The sequence below is a fragment of the Saccopteryx leptura genome, chromosome 1 (genome assembly GCF_036850995.1).
Source record: "Saccopteryx leptura isolate mSacLep1 chromosome 1, mSacLep1_pri_phased_curated, whole genome shotgun sequence".
NCBI classification, from domain to species: Eukaryota; Metazoa; Chordata; class Mammalia; order Chiroptera; family Emballonuridae; genus Saccopteryx; species Saccopteryx leptura.
Genome location: NC_089503.1, coordinates 163,184,167 through 163,205,794, shown reverse-complemented (window position 1 = coordinate 163,205,794; position 21,628 = coordinate 163,184,167). Strand labels below are relative to the sequence as shown.

Below are 21,628 nucleotides of genomic sequence, written 5' to 3'. Positions count from 1 at the left end.
CAGAGTGTTCCGTCAAGGATGGGGTGCAGCCATGGCCAAAAAGGAGTGAACACAGCTGGTGGGAGGGGACACTGAGGCCAGACCTGGCCAGGGGCTCACAACATCTGCTGGACAGATGAAGGGGCCCTTTCTCTCACCCTTGCCCACCTCAGCTGGGAGATGGCAGGCCAGCCAGGAGGGAGGACCCCAGGGTGTGGCTTGGGCTGCTGATAGCACTGTTGCATCCTAGGACATAGTGTCCCGGGTGAGGTCCTGGGATGTGGGGCGCCGACTGGGCCCAGGCTCCAGAGGGTGGGGCCCCCAAGGGCAGGGGACAGGTGCTTCTCCAGCACTTGGCAGCAGCCAATGCCGCCAGAGCAGCCTGGCGGGAAGTTGCCCGCACACGGCCTTTGGGAAAGCTCCGCCCAGCGCAGTGATGGCATCGCCCTGGGCCGTTGCTGCCAGCTCCAGCCTCCCCAGAGGGTAGCCTTTTCCGGCCCACCAAGCCCCAGACCCCGCAGCCCACTCTCACAGTCCTCTGTGGAGCTCTCCTCCTGTGGGGACGCTCCTGAAACTCAGCCCTGTCTCTCTGTCCCCCTCCTCGACTCTTCCCAGCCCCACGAACAGCCCCCATACCCAGAGGCCTGTGCTCCAGGCTGGGGTCCCAAGGGCACCCTCTTGGATCAGACTGGGCCATGGAGTTGATGCACAGGAGTCCCTAAGGCAGGATCCTGCCCCGACACCCCCCACTTCCAGTTGTCCCTCCTCAGGGGACCCGCCAGGACCACGGCCCAGGAGCAGGTCTGACACCCACAGTGCAGTAGACTTGGGTGCCCCCCCACTCTGTTGTCCTGTTCGTCTCTGCCGGCAGCCTCAGCCCAGACAGTGCACTCTTAGTCCAAAGGCTGGAGCAAACGCCTGTGCTGGATCATCGGCAGGGGCAGCAGGGCCCCAGATGGACGGCCTTCGCTCTGATGGCCCTGCAGGCACAGGCAAGACCCGCCCTCCGCCCTCCGCCCTCTGCCCTCCACCCTCCACTTCTCAGCTTGCTGGGGAGGGAAAGGCCCCAGTTCTGCTGAGTTTACCAGTTTCACTCTCCCTAAGAGGTTTTGTTTTCTTAATGATGAGGGAGTTGGTCCCTGAGTGGCCCTTCCTGGCAGCATCACCAGCCCCTGGGGCTGAGCCTGCCCGGGGGGGCCCCTCTGGTGGGAGGGTGCCAGCCTCCCCCTGCAGCTGGGGGACTGGGCTTGTCATGTTGCCAGAAGGCAGGTCCTGTCGGGCACATTATGGTAGTTACATGAGAGTAAGAAGGGCAGGAGGCAAGTTGGGCACAGGGAGGTGGGGTAGGGAATTTGCGGTTTCCAATCCCCTGCCCCGGGCATAGCCTCGTCCAGGCAGTGGCCCCCCAGGAGCCCTCTTATTATGGAGCCAAGAAAAGCTGCCTGTTGTGTCCACCCCCCCCCACCCCTCCCACCCCCGCCCAGTGGCAGGCCCAGCTGGCTGTGGGGTCTGGATGCCCTGGAGGAGTGCTCCCTAGGGGACTTCCCCCACATCTAAGCCTGGGAGGCTGCAGGGTGGGAGAGGCACAGCCTGGGGAGAGCTGGCTGTCGCCTGGGCAACCGCACCTGCCCACCCCCTGCCTGCGTCAGGGGAGCTGTCTGCGCTCGCTCTGGCTTCCCAAGCAATGAGACAGCGCCCAGCCTGCCGCCCCAGCTACTGGCAGCTCACACCCTGTCGTTGGGGGCAGCCCAGTCCCTGGGGGCTCCCCAGAGACCTGCGCTACGCATGTCTTGTGGCTGCCCCCAATGTCCCCAGCCAGCAGTGGCCCTCGGGAGGAGGGAGATCCACTGGAGGAGGACTGTAGGGACATGGAGCTGCAGGTGGACAAACCCTCCCTCTGTTCTCAGCCTCACAGCCAGGCCCTGAGGGTGGGGCTGAGGACCAGAAAGGGACTGGGGGGAGGCAGTGAGCCTGGCCCCGTGGGGGGGGGGGGGCGCGGAGCAGCCCCTGCACTGGAGCGAGGCCTGTGTGGGGCAGATTCTGGGAAAACATGCAAACACAGGTGGGGGGGTCTGGCCTCGGCTTCTGGGCTAGAACCAGCTCGTCACCCCATCGGGGCCCTGGCTAGGACAAAGAGCCACCTGTCTCCACGCCGCCATCCAGTCTTCCAGGCTGCCTCTGTGCCTGTGGCTGCCCATGTTCCTCATTCCCTCCCTCTAACCTTTTTTGGGCCATGAACCGGTTTAATGTCAGAAAATATTTTCACGGACCGGCCTTTAGGGTGGGATAGATAAATGTATCACGTGACCGAGACAAGCGTCAAGAGTGAGACTTAGATGGATGTAATAGAGGGAATCTGGTCATTTATTAAAAATAAAACATCGTTCAGATTTAAATATAAATAAAATGGAAATAATGTAAGTTATTTATTCTTTCTCTATGGACCGGTACCAAATGGCCCATGGACCGGTACCAGTCTGCAGCCCGGGGATTGGAGACCACTGCTCTAACCTATCCCCCTTGATAAGTTTATCAATCACTGAAGCACATTTTGCATACAATCAAAGGCACGTCCCTCAAGCGCACACTTAGATAAATTTTGATCAAGGTATAGAAATGGGGACACAGTACCTGCCCCTATCCCAAGAGTCCTCCGTGTGGAGCCACCTGCTGGCAGGGTCTCTGTCCTGACTGCCTTTGTTCCTCCACCTCCTCCAACCTCTGCACCAGGAGCAGCCTTCTCTTAACTAACGTGTTTTCCCTGCACTTGCCCTGGAAGAGGGTTCTCTGGGGGTCCTGGTTGTGGCAGAGGCTCCCATGGGCTTAAGACAGCCCTGCCGAGCTCCAAGGGGCCAGGCTGAGTCTGCTCACCCTGGTCTCCGAGCTCTGCCCACAGCTCAGGGTTCCCCTCACCCTGGCATGATGTCTACCTGGCCCACAGGGTCCGGGAAGCTGGGAGCTAGGGAACTGAACACCCTGCTCTTTCCCGGGGCATTGACAGCGAGGCTGGAGTTCAAACATTGCCCAGGACCCCCATGTGTTAGCAGCCCCCGCTCCAGACCCACCCTTGTTAGGCCATGCCGAGGGTCAGACACATTCCTTGTGACTGCTGTCCGGGTGCTGATCACCTGGACTGGCGAAACCCAGATACAGCAAAGTCACTGGCTCAGAACCCAGCCCATGGGTTGTGGGTCCCAAGGCCCAGGTCTCAGCGGTAGATGAGGAAGACTGAGGCCACTTTATTGCCACTTGCTAGGTAATTAATGACTTAATGATGCTGGGAGGCCAAAGGTGCCACGCATGGCCTCTGCTGGAGACCGGAGCCTCCATGCCCCGAGGGCCCAGTGGGTGTAGTCACCACCATGACCTCTGTCTGCTCTGTGGCTTCGGTCTCCCTGGCCTCTCCTCTTGTGGGCTTGGGGACCTCCATGGAGGAGCTGCTGCTCAGCCAGGCACTGCCCAGTCGGGGGCTGGTCCCAGAGACCAGGAGTCATTGCCCCCTGCCCCGTCCAGCCTCCTCACCCTTAGGCTCTCTTTCTGATGGCAGTCCCTGTCATGTGACACCCGCCTCAAGATCTTTCCTCACACACAGCCCTCGGAGTGCCATTCGGCTTCTGCCTGGGAGGCCAGGTCCCAGCACGGCAGGTTGGCTCCCTACTGCACTGGGTCCACATCTGTCCTGTGCTCTGTGCTCTGTGCCCTGTGCTCTGCTTGTCCTCTCCTCTACTTACTTTCTCTCTCTGGCCTCAGTCCCTCATCTATAAAATGGATGTGATATTACGTATCCTGCAGAACTTGGAAGGTTCAGGAAGATGACCCATAAATCACCTGGCCAAACACATGCTCTGCAGTCTTGCTCCTTTCTCTCAAGGTCCAGCTCCAACCCCACCTCCTCCCACTCCTCCTGTATCCACAACCTGTGGTCAGCCGTCCACCGAGCTCCGAGGAGGAAGCAACGCGTTCCTTCCACAGCCCGTGGCACCTGCCCTCTCTGCTCTAGGACTCACCTTTGGCTGCATTTATGGGAGGCTTTTCTTTTTCCAGATCATGAGTTGGATGATTTTTTTTAAATCAAAATGGCACAGGCTTATTATAAAAATTCAAATGACATAGAAATCTACCAGTAGAAAGTAAGATGTCACCCTAGCCCGCACTGCCCAAAAATAACCAGCGTGGATATTTGGTGAGCCTGAGTCTTCAGGTGTCTCTAAGCAGCAACCCAGACGGGGAGGCAGATAAACAGGACAAGCAGAATCAGTGTATAAGAGTGGGATTCTGTGTTCCATGCTTTTAAAATATGGAAACAGTTACATTTATTTGTACTTGTAAAACAAAAAGAAAAAGAAAGCTGAAGGCATGATTCTGTCTTGGAAAAAATGTTTCTTAAGCACAAGAGACATTTGTACCTGTAAGATCCCTCCAGAGATAAGAGAATAAATGATTTTTCAAAATCCACTTCAAGTGGTGTACTCATTGATTTAATAATAATAATAAAAACTATGCTTTTATCATAGACGGTACGGCAGTTGGGTGATTAGCACCCTGCACTACGCTCCTTCCTTTGTGCATCCATCTGATTTTTCTTGCTTACAGAATAATAGGGGGAGTTTTAAACGTTTGTATTCTGCTGGGTAACAACTCTATCCACCGGTCCTTTTTTCTCTGAGTTCTCTCTTTCTGAGTTCTTCTGCTTGAATTGTTCTTGGTTTTCTGATTCTTATCATCCCCTAGTATTTTTTTTTTTTTTTTGGTATTTTTCTGAAGCTGGAAACAGGGAGAGGCAGTCAGACTCCCGCATGCGCCCAACCGGGATCCACCCGGCACGCCCACCAGGGGCGATGCTCTGCCCACCAGGGGGCGATGCTCTGCCCCTCCGGGGCGTCGCTCTGCCGCCACCAGAGCCACTCTAGCGCCTGAGGCAGAGGCCAAGGAGCCAACCCCAGCGCCCGGGCCATCTTTGCTCTAATGGAGCCTTGGCTGCGGGAGGGGAAGAGAGAGACAGAGAGGAAGGAGGGGGAGGGGTGGAGAAGCAAATGGGCACTTCTCCTATGTGCCCTGGCTGGGAATCAAACCCGGGTCCCCCGCATGCCAGGCCGACGCTCTACCTCTGAGCCAACCGGCCAGGGCCTCATCCCCTAGTATTTTTAAAGCAGGCTCTTGGGGATGCTTCTGTGGGTCCCTGGTCCGGTCCTTTGTCTCTGTATTTTGTGGACGTCACTTCATGGTCTTCCGTCATCAATGGTGAGAAAGTCCAAGGCTAACCTGAGTCTTCCCTCTTGTAATGAATAACCTGATTCTCTCTTCCTGGATGCCTGGGAAATTCTTTAGAGTTTGAAGTCCAATAACTCAGTCTGTGCCCCAATATCAGGTGTTCTCTTTTTCTGGGTTATCACGGGCCTCTTCCATCGGTAAATTCAGCCCTTCCTTCATCCAAAAGAAAACTTTTCTGCACCGTATCCCCGAATACCTTTTCTGTTTTCTTTGTTTGGCTTTCCACATTTAATAATATTAATTATCCTTAGGTCAGCTTTTTTTCCTTGTTTTTCATCCTCCAAACTCCTCTCTCCTCTTCAATTGCTTCTACCTCTCTCTCTTTCTCTTTTTCTCGGCATCAATTATAGTGTTTGGGAGCTTTGGTGCCCATTCTATAGTCAGCCTCACTGTTGTTTCTAACTCTTTTATTATCACAGAAGCGATTTATTTAGTCCTCGGTTTGTCTCCCTAAGCCGCATGCTGTCTTCACCTCACCCAGTCATATGTAAACACTGTCTTCACTTCACCCAGTCGTACAATAATCTAGCCTGAATACATGCCGCAATTAATATGCTCTCTACAACACAGGAACGTGGGTGAGGAATCTGGTTCTGTTTTTAGCTCAGCAGGTTGTCTTCCAGGCTGGACTCTGTCTCCTTTTTTTTTTTTTCCCTGAAATTGGAAATGGGGAGACAGTCAGACAGACTCCTGCATGCGCCCTACCGGGATCCACCTGGCATGCCCACTAGGTGGTAATGCTTTGCCCATCTGGGGCATTGCTCCGCTGCAACCAGGGCCATTCTAGCGCCTGAGGCAGACAGAGGCCATGGAGCCACCCTCAGCGCCCGGGCCAACTTTGCTCCAATGGAGCCTCAGCTGTGGGAGGGGAAGAGAGAGACAGAGAGGAAGGAGGGGGGGAGGGGTGGAGAAGCAGATGGGCGCCTCTCCTGTGTGCCCTGGCCAGGAATCGAACCTGGGACTCCTGCACGCCAGGCCGATGCTCTACCACTGAGCCAACTGGCCAGGGCTTCTGCCTCCTTTTTAAACACACCATGCCTCCCGTCTCCTGGCCCCCGTGGGTATTTTTATAGCTGCTGCGTTGTTTTGTTTTTTTTTGCTTATGCTAACAGGAGCAGTGCTATCCACACCCTCTGTGAGCTTTGAAATAGAGCAGGTGAATCACATTTGTCCCCTATTGTTGCCTGGATTGCCTCATGCATGTAAATCTTGCCCTCCTGCCATCATTTTTCCAAGACAGAATCATGGCGTCCCAGAGACAAGAGCTCCGCTGTGTCCCCTGTGCAGTGCTGGGGATAGCCCTCTGTCCAGCCCAAAGCCAGTGCTTGTCTACTATACATATAGCCCCACAGTGGCCTTCAAAAGTGGAACAGGGCTTAGGAGAGACCATGGTGGGACCAAGAATACAGAGGTCCAGGGGCTGTTCCAGGTAAGGGGAGCACATGCGTGAAGTAGTGGAGTTAGAAGAGAGAGAAGGGGCTCAGTATGACCCCAAAAACTGTGCAAGAAGGCACTCAAACAGATGCCTGCACATCTAACATTATTCACAACAACCCAAAGGTAGAAGCAACCCGAGCTTCAATCCATGTGTAATTGGGTGAACAGAAGGAGGTCTGTACCAACATCAGAATATTACTCAGCCCGGAAAAGGAAGGCGGTGCTGAGACAGGCCAAAACGTGTGTGTGAGCCTGGAAGACATTACGTTCCGTGAGATAAGCCAGTCACCAAAGAATGTGTACTGTGCGGGTACTGTGAATAGTGCAATTCAGAAAGACAGGATGTCAGGTGGGTGGGCACTGGGGGTGGGGGAAATAACTCCCCGGTTATTTTTAATGAGGACAGAGTTTCTGTTTGGAAAGATGAACAGGTTCCCAAGACGATACCCAGGCTGGGACAGAGTTCTTACCACCACCAGGACTCCGGGCATCTTTGGGGTCAGTGAGAGGGGAGTGGAGTGGGGTCTCAGGGTAGAGGTCAGTGTGCAAAACTCACTTGCTGATACCATGGGATGCCCATAGGGCAGGGAGCTGGAAGAGAGCCCCCTGGACCCAGCAGGAACAGCCCTGCTGAACAGTTTTGATTCTATCACTCAGATGGCTTTGAATTAATACAAAAAGGTTGTTATAAATAAGCACCCCAGTTCCCCCCCAAAATCATCAGGTCCGGCTAGCATTCTGTTATTGATTCACCATTGTCAGGATTAGAAAGGGGCCTGTGAGTTCTGTACTCTGGGTGTGTGTTATGGGAACCTGACATGTCCACAAACTTAAACCTTCAGACCTAAAAATGAAGCCAGAGACCCGAAGCCTTGGAGCATGGTAATGGGTCCAAGTTCAAACAGGATGGGGCTGGACATTGGGATCCCTCTGAACCCTTGTCCAGTGGCTTAGACTCTGGGCTGCCCCCAGGCTTCTGTCCTTGCCCCTACAGATAGATGACTCATGCCTCTCCCATTGTCAGACCAGTGATGACAGTGTCCTTAGCAAAAACAACAATTAGAGTAATTGTTCTGTTTAGACATCACCAGATTTCACTGCATGGTGGGATCTACCCCTGGCAGTCTGCCCGGAGGGCTACACGCCCTGTGAGGGGCTCATGCTAGGTGTTAGCGTGGGATGTGGGGAGAAGTCCCTGTCCTCAAGGCCTGAGAGCTCTGAGTGTCCCCTGTCCACCCCCCACCCCAGCATCTAGCAGGCACCCTGCTTCCTGCTGCATGCTGACACCACAAACCTCATCACTATGGAGACTGACACCCTTCCGCCAAAGCCAAGCACCTTGGGGCAGCAGGAAGTTTTCCAAGGTAAAAGAAACCTGGATCCCGGACCCAAGCCAACTGGCCTGCCTTCCACTCAAACAAAAACTCCAGGTGGCAGGAGATTACAGGTTCCCCGGCTGGCCCAGGGGGTGGCCCTGTGCTCTCAGGGGACTTGGCAGAGGGAGCTGCTGGTCTAGCCCCCAGGAGAGTAGGAAAGTGGAGGAACATGAGTGGTACCATAGGGGACCCTGGGGATCGACTGACCATTGCATCATGGCAGGTTGGACTCCAGGATGAGAAGGAAAAGCACAGATGAGGGTCGAAGCAGCAGCCGTCCTGACCGTTGCCGTCCTGTGAGTGGCATAAAGCTGAGAGAAGGAAAGGTGACCGAAAGCCCGCTCTTGAAGATCTTATTTTATTGAACTCTCTTAACCAGCTTGTGGGGTCGCTCCTATCACCCTCGCTTCACAGGCTCGGAGACATGCCTTGGGTCCCGAGCTGGTGAGAGATCCTGAGCCAAGTCCTTGGCTCCAAATACCAAGTCTCCAACATGATGGGAGACCTTTCCAAAACACAGACATCCCCGCGGATCTCCGCAGCTTGCAAACCTCTCTTGAGCACGTTGCCCAGTTTGTTCTTCAAACCGCACCCTGGAGACGGCAGTGATGATGCGCTGGTGGCCTATTACAGACGTGCCCTGAGACGTTCCCCTAAGCTGTGATCTGGAGGACCCGCAGCTCCAAAAGCAGCAGGTGCTTCTTAGAAATGCAGAATCCTAGGCCCTGCCCCAGACAGCAGAAGCCAACTCTTTGGGGTGCCTGGGTGACTCGTGTACAAGGAGTTTTGAGAAAGACCAACTCCTTGCCCCCTCATTTTACAGGCAAAGAAACTGAAACCCAGAGAGAGCAAATGCCCTGTCCAACATCACACAGCAAATTGGTGGCTAAGCCAGGCCCAGAGTCCACCTTGCAGCAGGTGGACTGAGTCTCCAAGGACCGTCCTCAGACAGTCCAGGGCACTGTTCTTTCTCCCTCATGACCTCTCCCTCACCTCCCAGGCTCGTGCAGCTGGGCTGAGCCCCACTCTAACCTTCATGAAGAAGGTACAGCAAGACCTAAGGACGTTTCTGAGGGGAAAAATGTTTTTAATACACCAAACTTCTTGTTGAAGCCTGGTAGACCCAGTCAATAACAGAGCCAGCTGGACCTTCAGAACCAAGTTCTTGGCCAGAAAACTAATCAATAACTTAACCAGAGCATTGGTCTGGTTTTCCTCCTGGATAGTACCTCAGTTTACTCGCCTAGGAAGGGAGTATGGGGCTCCCCACATGTCCTAAACGCTGCCCAAGTGCTCAGTATAAAAGGGCCACAGACAGACAAGTTCCCATTATACTTCCTTGTGGTTTAATTGCTGACTGCCCAGGGCCATACATTAAGAGGCAAAGAATGGAAATGAGAGCTGCCAGTCATCAGAGGCTGGGCCCCCTTGACTTCCAGGCAGAGGTGTAACCAGCTTTATAAATTCCTCCCAGTGGAGAGGTGACATTGCCATGGCCACTTCCCTTTTCCCACAATCGTGGGAGCATCACCCCCTTTCAGTGTGGAGTGTAACCAAATACGGAGGGTGAGAGGCTGTCTGTCCAGGGCTGGCAGGACCCAGTGGGTCCTGGCCCAGTACCATTTCTGAGGGGCTGTGTCATCCTGGTATGTCCCCTGAGGCCAGTCCTGGGTCCCGCCCACCATGGGCCACTGAGGGGAGTTTGTTGCGAGAGGCTGACACACCAGCCAGGTGCCTGAGACAGTTTTGGATTCTTAGAGAGGCGTGGCTGTGGTTTCTGCCTTCATGTGGCTTCTCCTCTGTGCCTCAGATCCTGTCATCCCCTGAAAAAGAATACTTGCCACTGGATTTAGGGCCAACCTTAAATCCGGAATGACCTCATCTTGAGAGACTTTCCAACTGCAAGGACCTTTTTTCCAAATATGGTCATATGCACAGGTCTGGGGCTGGACCATGGACATAGCATCCCTGGAGGAGGCCACCGGTCAGCTTGCTACAGAGTTATCTGCCCCCAGCCAAGATCGTGTGCTTTAGCACCTCTCTCCACCCCAGAAATGTCCTGTGGGGTGTGTGTGGGGGGGGGGGTTGCTGGAGAAGCACTTGGCTTGTGGGTACAGGAGGAACCTGACCTTGACTTGTCACCAGTAGAGAGTTAAGACCAGAGATGGCTGGAGGGTCAGCATGTCATGGAGCCTCCCCCTCTTCAATTTTTCAAGAGCTCTTTTTCAAAATGGGCCCAGGTCCAGCCCCAACCCAGCAGGGCCTGAAGTCAAGGCCGCTGGGATGGAGATATGGTCTGAAAAGTGGGGTGGGAGTGGAGGGTGTCAGGAAGGGGCTGGTCATCTAGTCACAGAATGTCATAATGAGAAACCAGCGGGAATGTCAATGGCCAGGAGAAGCACTCGTGGAAGGATATGCAGGGCACTGTGGCAGGCTGCTGTTGGCGGGAGGAGGGAGGGAGAGGAGCATCCGGGTACCGAGTGGTCCAGGAGAGGAACAGGTTACTCCGATCGTGGGGGAGGGAGGCGTCAGTCCAGTGCTGGATGTCTGGGGGCCTGGGTGGAGGAGGGGGTACTTGAGCTGGGCAGGGAGGGGCGGCAGCAATGATATTGGGGTGCCCGGGGTGAAGACGCGACCTACCAGGCTGGACACACCACACTGGCCCATGGATCCCCACAGGGCTCTGACTATGGGAGACGACAGACCCTCAGGAGTAATGTGAAGCCCAGCCCCACTGTGCACAGAACTGGGAGGTGCCCACTGCCAACTGGTGCTTGTGATTGGCGCTCCCAATAGGAAGGCACCTGGGCGGGGCTGCCCATGGGAGGCCTGGCCAGCAATGGGGCGATGCCCACTGGCAGCTCTGCCACTCAGCAGCTTCTCAGCCCGGCCCAGGGCCTGGAGCATCTTGGCTCCCACCAGTGCCCATCGTCGGCCTGGCGGGCTGCCGGCCCAGCAGCTCAGAACAGAAACACCATCAGGGATGCCAGCTGCCCTGGGTGTGGCCACCCTGTCTGCAGGCGCGGGCGGGTGACTCATCAAATTACTGCGAGGCTGTGCAGGGCTGTGGCCTGGGCTGGGCAGGTGACTGTGAGACAGAGATGGACGGAGCACAGGGGCCTGCTCCATGCTTTGGGCACACACCCCACGCTCCTGCCAGGTCTGCAGCTCTCATGGTTTCTCCCTGGGCCCCGCTACACTCCTGGGTGTTCACGCTCTCCCAGGAACCAGGCAGGGGGAGCAATGCCTCCAGGAAGCCCTCTTGGATTCCTTCCCTGCCTGGCTTCCCTTCAAGCCTCAAGCTTGTCATTCTCCCCAAAGGGAGAGGGGACCCATGCCCCCGGGGGGAGGGGCAGAGCCAGACACCCAGGCCGTCACAAGACCTTATCATTGTTCCTGTCAGCACTCAATGTGTCTTCTGGAAGTCAAGGGCTAGACCAGTGGTCTGTGAGTGCCCTCACTCATGACAGAGCCCCAGTGATGGACCACAGTGCGTGGCTGGGATAGGGGGAAGGCATGTTGGGGAACTGGGCCTTGGGGAAGAGTATAGAGTGGACTCCAGAAGACAGGGAGCTTCTACGTGAACCAAGCACTATACTAGACCTTTTGTGAATTTTTAAATATATATTTATTGGTCACTACAACCCTGCACGATGCTACTAACCTAATGGTACAAAGAAGGAAACTGAAGCACAGAGAAGTTAAGAGGCTTGTTCCAGGTCACACAGCTGGCAGTGGGAGAAGCTGGGCGCACACCTGTTTTTGTTCTCCTGGCCCCCTTCACTGGAAGGCCCTGGGGTCTGTGCCATGTGGTCCTGCAGAGAGCGAGAGGCCGCCCGGGTCTCCAAGGCTGGGGCTTAGGCCTGGAGCTCCAGGCTGGCCAGGGGAAGGGGACCGATGGAAAGGCAGTTCCCAGGTATGCCAGCTTCGGGGAAGACAAAACTGGAATTTTGGGTTGGCAGAGGGGCGGGGCGTGGAACCAGCCCAGTGCTGACGGCAGCCAGTTGGGACGGGGCTGGGTCACTGCCTTGTTATTCATCACTGCCCCTCCCTCCCTGGCTGCTGTCCCACCCACCCCACCTAGAGAGACCAGAATGACAGCTTAGAGAGAGTTCTGGCGTGTCAGGGGGCTTGGGTGCACGCCCTGGCCTCGTCCTTTGGCGGGCCCAGCCCAGCCTGCCTTGGGCTCATCTGGATTCTGCTCTCTGGGCCGAACCCAATCTCTCTGCACTCTCTCTGCCCACTGCCAGCCCTCACCCTGTCTGCTTCCAGAACAGAGCAGGTCGGTGTGAACAGGCACATGGGCAGGGGGTCCACGGTCACAGGCGTTGGTCTTCCAGTGAAGGTGTCTGCCAAGGGCCTGGGAAGTGGACTCAGTGTGCCACCCTTCCATCTCCTGACCCCCATCCATGGCTGGGAGCTGCTCTCTGCACCCTCTGTACCTTCCAGGCACAGTGGACCTGCTGCAGGTCCCCACACCTGGGGGCATAAGGTCAAAGCAGGAGTCAGGCTGAGAGTCTGGTCCATTTCTGCCCTGGCACCAGGAGGGCGGCGAGGGCCAGGATTCTGAAGGAGGCCATCTGAAGGATGACTTCCCTGATTGATTTCCCTCAAGATGACCAGGATGGGGCAGGGGGGAGTAAACACATTCTGACTTCCTGATATAACTTCCCCTCAGGAAGGGAGCCGGGCAGGTACCCCATGCTCTCAGGAAGTCCCAGAGAGATGGGCTGGGGGCTGCATGCATCCCTAAGGGTGTCCCTGCCAGCAGGAGACAGGACACTGGTTATCAGAGAAACCGACCTTCAGAGAAGCAGAGGGTTGACGGGGATGCCCTGAGCCCAAATTGTCTGAGCAACCTGACAAAAGGTTGGGTATGGCCTCGTTCTGGAGCAGGAAGGTGAGTTCAGCGCTGTGTGTGTGCCCCAGGTGTGGGCAGTGGGAAGAGGCAGCAACCAACGCATCCCTCCGCTCAGGTCACTCCAGGTCATACAGATGACGTGGGACAGGCAGGCACCAGCTACAGAGGGCCTAGGAGGGGGTCATTTGGGAATTCCTCAGCAGGGAGAAAGAGGATTGACCAGGTGACAAGAGGCAGGAAAGAAGGGGCTTGGTCAAGGCCCCTCAATGGCCTCTATGACTCTTAGAATAAAAGCCCAACCCCAGACAGAGGTCGCAAAGATGCAGCCCAAACCTCTGCTACCCAATATGGTGGCCGCTGGTGACATGTGGCTCTTGGACATTTGGAACGTGGCTGGGATGTCTGAGAAACTGGACTTTCCATTCATTTCAGTTTAACTGATTCACATAAGTGCACAGACACAGAGTTCTCCATCGCCACCGGACAGCGCAGCCTGCCTGCCTCTGGGCCCATCTCCTGCCCACACCCCCACACAGAGGCCACACTGGCCATCAGTTCTGAGGACAAACTGGACTTATGGTCTTGATACCCACTGTCCCTATGCTAGGAGCCTCTTCCCCTGCCCCTCTGGGGTGGCAGCTGCGTCTCATCCCTCAGGGCTCAGCCTGCATGTGACCCTGAGGGGAATGCTGCCTCTCTGTATCGGCCATCAGCCCCCTGGTGGCCTCCCCTTCCCCCCCCCCAGTACTGAATACAATCCATCCTCCTTCTACTTGCTCATCCGTAGGATCCTAATCTCCAGAACCCCACAACCAACATCAAAATGATGGGATTAGGGCCGCAGAGGCTTTGGTGAGCTATCCAATCTCTCGCTCACAGACGTGGCATTGGGGACGAAGGAAGGGACTCATCTAGCATCATGAAGCCAGTTAGTGACGCAACAGGAGCTGGAACCCAAGTGGCCAGACTTTCATGCTGAAGGCTGGAAGTGGGTGTTGTTAAGACTGGTCCAGGAAAGGCCCACCACTTGTCACAGAGACATGGCAGGGAGCACCCAGGCCCTCGATCCATGCTGCCTGGGCCTGGGCTTGTCCATGTCTCTGCCCCTGACCAGCTGGATGGCCTCACCGAGCCTGTTTCCTCATCTGGAAAAAAAAAATGATGGCACCGGCCCCCACCTCTAAGGGTCATTGTAAGGAATCGAACAAGATGGCCCTTATACAGGGCCAGAACCAGGTCCAGCTCACAGGACCACTGCCAATGTTGGCTATTGTTATCAATTCATCAAAGGAATGTCAATGTCCACGTGGATTAGGAACATCTAGAAACACTGAACTTCATTATCAGGAAGTAATTTTAGAGATAATCACCGTCAGCGTCCAGGGGCTAAGTGTGGCCTTTTATAGCAGCATAGGCCTGTCCAATCACCTCCTTCCGGGCCTTTCTACCTCCTAAAGGTAGAACACTACCATTCTTTACAGATATAATTAACACTTACCGAGGTGAGGACGTTAGGTGGTAGATAGGCCAGGTGCATGCTACAATGCGGCTGAATTTTTATGCGCTGTCAGGCAGGCTCTACAGGACTCTCGGGAACCTTACGTAACCCGGGTGCAAGGCCCTTTAATGCCTGCTTTATAGGACTTTTATAGGGTGGTGGGGGAGAGTAGAGGAAGACAGTGGCCTGGGAGTCACCAGGCCTGATTGGAATGGAGGCCTTGATACCTGTTAACTGGTGACCGCAGACTGGTCACCTCTCCCCATCAGAACCACGTGGAGGAAGGGTGGGGTGGTGTCCAAGGCTCCCTCAGCCCTGGGGGTTGAGGCCTGGAAGCAGAATCTTGACACTGTAAGGGATGATAGAAGCCCACAGGCATTGGGCTTTTGTATCTATGACATACTGCTGGTCACATCTTAGGGTCTTTTGTTTTTGTTTTTATTTTTACACTCAGTTCTGAGGCACACCACCCTCAATTAGAAAACTATTTCTATGGGGAACCCTAACGTGCTTAGCACGTGGCTTACCAGGAACGCCTTCTGGGGACAAGCTGGGACTTCCTGCCTAGATCACTCATTTCCTAGGAAGAGAGTGTGCATGTGTGCCCCTCTGCACTCGAGACTGTCCCTTAAGCTTCTCCATCCGTCCTTGCCATAAAATTCCCAACAAGCATAGACTCTGATGGACCTTTCCCAGGCAGGCTGGAAGGGGGACCTACAAGGCGAGTGTGAGAACTGTGAGTGGTGAAAATCGATGATAGCATGAGACAGCTGAGGCCTCCAAAAACTCAGGAGCCGACGGGCTGCGTTATTCTGCGGCTTGGTCCTGCCGTCCACAGTGAGAACCCTGATTCATCAAGAAGTTCCCAAGATGATGTGTCCAGGGTCTTCTGGAGACAAGCTGGGACTTCCTGCCTAGATCACTCATTTCCCAGGAAGAGAGTGTGCATGTGTGCTTAAGGATCATTGCAGGGTGTGATGCCCTTTACCAAGATTTCCATCAACGTCGTTAAAAAAGTACTTAGTCCTGTAATTCACCCATCACCTGACAGGGCTTCCCCTGCCCATCCTAGAATCAGAAGGCCATCCTGGGGATGCTTTATGGGTGAGGCTGACTTTGAGTGTTTTGGTAGGGATCCGGGTAGGATTCAAGCTAGACTTCATTTTTTTTTTTTTTAATTCATTTTTAGAGAGGAGAGAGAGAGGGAGAGAGAGAGGAGAGAGACAGAGAGAGAGAAGGGGGAGGAGCTGGAAGCATCAACTCCCATATGTGCCTTGACCAGGCAAGCCCAGGGTTTCGAACCGGCGACCTCAGCATTTCCAGGTCGACGCTTTATCCACTGCGCCACCACAGGTCAGGCTCAAGCTAGACTTAATGTACCTTAAATTAGCCTTCATCCATTCAAAAGTTGTTTTTTGTTTTGTTTTTATTGAGGCCCTAATATGTGCCAGGCACCATTTTAGGGACTAAGTCTGGAGTTTCAGGAGGATCTACGCTTCACAAACTATTTTCTCTGGGGTACCCACACAAGGCAGGTCACCATTCTGGGTTCTGCGTTTCAGATCTGGCCCCTGGTCTGGCTTGGTACCCCCTCCCCACTCTCCAGAACAGATTGTCACCCATTAAATGAAGGACTCCCTTTGGACAAGGGCTGTATTTCTGCCCACCAGCCTGGGTGCCTCGCACCTATAGGACTCTGCCATGACCTCAGGACACAGGGGGTATGGGCTCTGGCTGTCCTAGGGCCCTTCAGAAAGACTCCTTCCTAGAGAGAAGTTTCCCTAGGTTCTTAAACTGAGAGCATACTTTCTTTTTCATGAAGAGGAGGAACAGGACAGAGAGGCGTCTCCCAGGACCTCACCTGCGTGTCCTGGGGGGGAGGAGGAGGGAGAGAAAGGAAGAGGCTGCAGTCTCACACTCGAGAGCAGCCCTGCCCCTCAGGAGCGCAGGCTCCCGCAGCGGCACAGCGGTCAGAGTGGGTGGTGCAGTCAGGGGTGGTATATCCAGTCTGACAGAGGGCGGGCCTCACCAGTGTCTGGAGAGAGAGGAGCCAGGGCGGAGGCACCGGGAGCAGCCGAGATCCCTCACGCAAACACTCACTCTATGGCCACAGGGTGCCGCTGAGCGAGCAGAGCTGTCACCCACCCGCCCACCACACTTCGCGCCTCCCGCTGCCCAGGCCCGGCCTGCGCCTCCGCCACCATGATCCACGCTCCGCTCAAGACCGCCCTGGCCTACGAGTGCTTCCAGGAGCAGGACAATTCCACGCTGGCCCTGCCCTCGGATCAGAAGATGAAGACGGGCACCTCGGGCCGGCAGCGCGTGCAGGAGCAGGTGATGATGACGGTCAAGCGGCATAAGTCCAAGTCTTCCCAGTCGTCCACCCTGAGCCACTCTAACCGAGGTACAGTCTCCGTGCGCCTGTGTGCGCCCCTGTTCGAGGAGGCCGGGCACGCACGTTCTGGGCGGCAGGGGAGCGAGGGATTGCGCAGAGTTCGAACGCAGAGCCCCCCCCCACACACACACACACACACACGGGGTAGAGCCGCGGTTGGGACCTGCGGGCCGGCTTCCGGAGTCACCTTGCTCCAATGAGCAAAGCACTTTTCCAGGGATGCGTGGCCAGGAGCGCGCTCCACCACGCGCTGTTTGCTGTTCTCCCGCCGGAGCCCCGGGCCCCGACCGATGTCTTTCTCTCCCCAATTCTACTCCTTTCTTGCCCCGGATCGGGGCCGCAGCCCCCGGACTGACCTTCACCCGGCCCTGTCCTTCCGGGTGGGCGTCGCGGTACCTGCGCCTTCAGCAAGCATCCAGAGCCTGGGCAGGTGGGATCCCCACCCAGATTGCGTGGCTGCCTGGCATCGAACGTGTCATGAGACCCCCAGGGCAGACGGGAGTGGGAGCAGTGCTGCTTGGTGGGGACAAGACCTTGTTGCCTCTGTAGCAGTTTAGTGTCCTGGAAAAGGACACTTCAGGGCTGATGTGCTTCCTGGGGACCGGAGGGGGGTTTGGGGACTGGAGAGGGATTCTGGAGATGCTCTCCTTCCCTGGTAGCCAACTCAGAAGCTCTCTTTCCCATGGATTCTTCCTACTGCACTCAGCTGGGAACAGTGTCTTGGGGAAGAGGAGGAAATGAGTTGGCAACTTGGGAATCCCACCAGATCCCCTGGCTGAGCCTTCAGGGGGGTACTTGTCCAATCTTGGTGATCCACTGACCAGGCCACAAACTACCCCCACTGGGTGAGGGGGGAGGGAAGGGACAGGACTCCAGAAACTCAAGGAGGGAGATTTAGTATCCATCGGGCATCTGTGGAGAATTTTTAGACCAAATGCTTTCATACAAGACATTCTCAGTCAGAATTACACACAAATCCATGAACCTTTTGCTTCTTTGGCTAAATTTACTTAAATGCTCATAAAGACTGAAGACTGTGAACCAGTACAGGTCAACCAGGATTTGACTATGGGGTCAGGCCCTCAGGAGAGAGAGGGGTGTGGGTGGTACAGGGGAGAGAGGAAGGGGACAGACCCCTGCCCACCTCCTACCTCCCTCCACACACACACACACACACACACACACACACACACCAAGTCACATTCCCCACCTCTGGTTTCTCTCCTCTTTCTCACTGTCTTGTTCCCAAGTGGCCCTTGCTTAGAACTGTGGGAAGAGGCTGTCTGAGAATGCCCCAGAACCTCCGACCTAAGGGTTTTGAGGCTCCACGTCCCCTTAGCCCTGAGCCAGGCCCCTGGTTCCTCTCCTGCCGGACTTCCACTCAGGGTCATACAGCCTCCCTTCCAGAAATTCTGCTTCCTCTCTGATTTGGTGTCTGAGTAGCTGCTGACTAGTCTTTTCTGGAAGTAGGTTTGAGATAACAGAGTGCCTATTCCTGGCCCCAGCCCAGTCACACCTGGAGGCAACCTACTCTGTTCTCTGCGTAAGACTCCCCGTCCCCTCCCACTCCCACTCCATCTCTGGCCTGAGCTTCAGGCTCACAGCTCCAGAGAAGCCTCAGACCAGCCCTGGTGCCCCAAATATTCTTCTTCTTTCCATTGGGAGGCCAGCCATCCCAGGGTCCTCCAGGAGCCTTCAGCCAGGCGAGGGTTGACTCTGGTGGCTTGTGCACACCATTCCAGACATGGGGCTCTCCTTGGCCCGACCCTGTAGGTGTGTCCCGTACCTCCAGCTGTGGTGAAGTTCCCACAGTGCCCAAGCTAGGAGAGGCTGTTAGGTCACCAGGAGCTGGTGCATCTGGTTTGTCTGGCTTTGTTTCATCAGACTCCTCATTCTCCTCATCAGGACCGCCCAAGCATTCCCTGCTTGTTCCATGGCCGCTCACTTCTCTCTCCCTTTCTCGAGCTGGTGTACACCCTGTGCACCCACTGTGGTTCCTGGGAGGGGGACTTGTGGCTATGGAAGGGCCATACCCGAGGGCATTCCCCTCGCCCCACTGGACAGACCCGAATTCCGCTTTTGTCTCATCCAGGAGGGAAGAGCAGGTTCCTCAGAGGTCTGTGATTCTCCTGGGACCCTGAGTCCATTCAGGGTTCTAGTGAAGTACTCTGAAACTGGAGAAGGCCCGACACACCTCACTCCTTGTACCCTGGGAAGGACAGTCAGGATGACTCAAGCGCTCTCCTCTGCCTTGTCTGTGAAGGGGAGCTGAGAGGCCAGGGATGGAGAAGGAGCTCCGTGGAAAGAACCTGGGCCCATGTCCATCCCTTCCTGGGTCCTCCCAGAAACACGTCCCCAAGACAGCTCCTTCCTGGGGGACCCCACCAAAGGAGACTGCTCTGAGCCCACCTGCCCAGCCCATATGGCTCTTTCTCTGAACTGGCCCCTGCATTCCCAGAGGGTCCCCATGTGCGCAGGGTGTCTTCTCAGACTGTGTGGGAAGCAGGGGATGTGGCTTCCCAGACGGATCTCTGCTGGAGCACTTGGCCTGCTGGGCTGGGAAGTCCCTACTGATGTTGGTGACCAGAGGCCAACTGGAGGTAAAGGAGATACTTTTCTATACTTGGGTTCCTTGTAAAACTTCCCTGGAATCTTTTCTTAAAGTGTAACCCAGATCTCATTTGATTTCCCTCCACTCCACCCCACCCCACACTACTGCATGGTGATCTTCACCACACACAAAGTTTAACAGAATCTACTTTTTCCTGCTTGTGTCTCAGTTGTGGGAAATCTTGACGCAGGCAGTGTCACTGGCCGGGGTTGTCTCGCTGCTGCTTGGAGAGCTGTGATTTTTACTGTCCGCCTTGGGTCTCATCTCTCCCTTCTTGGAAGCATTATTTCCATCTCAGACAGCCAAACCTGTATTTCTCCCTGGCCAGAGATGGGGTGGGTGACAGTGGGCTGGAGTGGTATTGTCCCCTGTCCATCATCGGGCAGAGACACTGGAGGCCTCCTGAAGGTAGGCTTGTGCTGACCCCACACGCATAGGTGAGGGACCATGCACAGGTGAGGGACCATGCACAGGTGAGGGACCATACACAGGTGAGGGACCATGCACAGGTGAGGGACCGTGCACAGGTGAGGGACCATACACAGGTGAGGGACCGTGCTCAGGTGAGGGACCGTGCACAGGTGAGGGACCGTGCTCAGGTGAGGGACCGTGCACAGGTGAGGGACCGTGCTCAGGTGAGGGACCGTGCACAGGTGAGGGACCGTGCTCAGGTGAGGGACCGTGCTCAGGTGAGGGACCGTGCACAGGTGAGGGACCGTGCTCAGGTGAGGGACCGTGCACAGGTGAGGGACCATGCTCAGGTGAGGGACCGTGCACAGGTGAGAGACCGTGCTCAGGTGAGGGACCGTGCACAGGTGAGGGACCGTGCTCAGGTGAGGGACCGTGCTCAGGTGAGGGACCGTGCACAGGTGAGGGACCGTGCTCAGGTGAGGGACCGTGCACAGGTGAGGGACCGTGCTCAGGTGAGGGACCGTGCACAGGTGAGGGATCGTGCTCAGGTGAGGGACCATGCACAGGTGAGGGACCGTGCTCAGGTGAGGGACCGTGCTCAGGTGAGGGACCGTGCATAGGTGAGGGATCGTGCTCAGGTGAGGGACCGTGCTCAGGTGAGGGACCGTGCACAGGTGAGGGACCGTGCTCAGGTGAGGGACCGTGCACAGGTGAGGGACCGTGCTCAGGTGAGGGACCGTGCATAGGTGAGGGATCGTGCTCAGGTGAGGGACCGTGCACAGGTGAGGGACCGTGCTCAGGTGAGGGACCGTGCACAGGTGAGGGACCGTGCTCAGGTGAGGGACCGTGCACAGGTGAGGGACCGTGCACAGGTGAAGGACTACGCACAGGTGAGGGATCTATCTCCCTGGCACTGCTGGCCTCGTTAGCATATCCGTATCTGTGTCTCAGCGTGAACCTCTGCACGAGGGAGAGGTTCTCCCTCTCTCTCTGCTCGCCTCTCCCTCTTGAACCTTGTCCTTCTCTGACGGATGGCAGACCAGACCGTGAGCAGACCTCATGTCTTGGGGCTGTGTTTTCGAGACCAAAGCCGAAACGGGGTATGGTAGAAAGGTACCTGTGCCTTAGCTTGTTCCAGCAGCAAAGCACTAATTAAACTTCAAATGAACCAATTTCTGTTTCTTGACAATGTACCTTGGCTTGCACTTGAGGTTGGAACCAGAATTTCCGTTGGCCTGTTACAACACATGCAAAAATGTTGGGTATTTCAGGGTGTTTGGTAGCTGCACTGTTCCCCCAGGTCCTGCTCTTTGGCTCAGCTCATTGGTAGAGATTAAAAACAAAAACAAAAAACCTCACAAAACTCCCTCCCCATACCCCAACCTGTAAATACACATAATTCAATTGTTCTAGGGTTAAAATCCTGAGAACTTACTTCTATGATGGGGTACAATGCCCAGAGGCATGTGATGTTTGAACAAAAAAAAATGGGAGGATAGTCTATGTTCTCATGTGACATTCTTTGTAGGCACATTACCCATGATACACACACACAGTGCACATACATATGCATGCACCTGCACACACCCCACCTGTGACTTATGCGCTGTGGCAGAGTCCAGCCTGGCGTTGAAAGACCCAAGGTCTGTCTGGCTTTGTTGCTGACTGGTGACCATGGTGCATGTCACCACGGTCTCCCTCTGGTGTCTGCCTCTGTGACAGGTGGGATTAGATTATCTCCAAAGTGCCTGGTGATGGTATCGCTGTTTGGAAACAGGGTGTTAATTCC

The 21,628-nt window shown here is 55.5% G+C and overlaps 1 protein-coding gene across 2 annotated transcripts in view; it reads left to right on the top strand.

The window, feature by feature from the left end:
- Positions 1-16,419: 16,419 nt before the first annotated feature.
- PKP1 (plakophilin 1) overlaps positions 16,420-21,628 on the top strand; it is a 37,181-nt gene continuing 31,972 nt past the window's right edge. Inside the window, exon 1 of one of the 2 annotated variants that reach the window (XM_066379837.1) lies at positions 16,420-16,826. In XM_066379837.1, coding sequence (XP_066235934.1) covers positions 16,625-16,826 — 202 coding nt within the window. In that variant the 5' untranslated portion in view covers positions 16,420-16,624. The remainder of the gene's footprint in view (positions 16,827-21,628) is intronic. The other variant, XM_066379836.1, reaches the window with a different exon arrangement.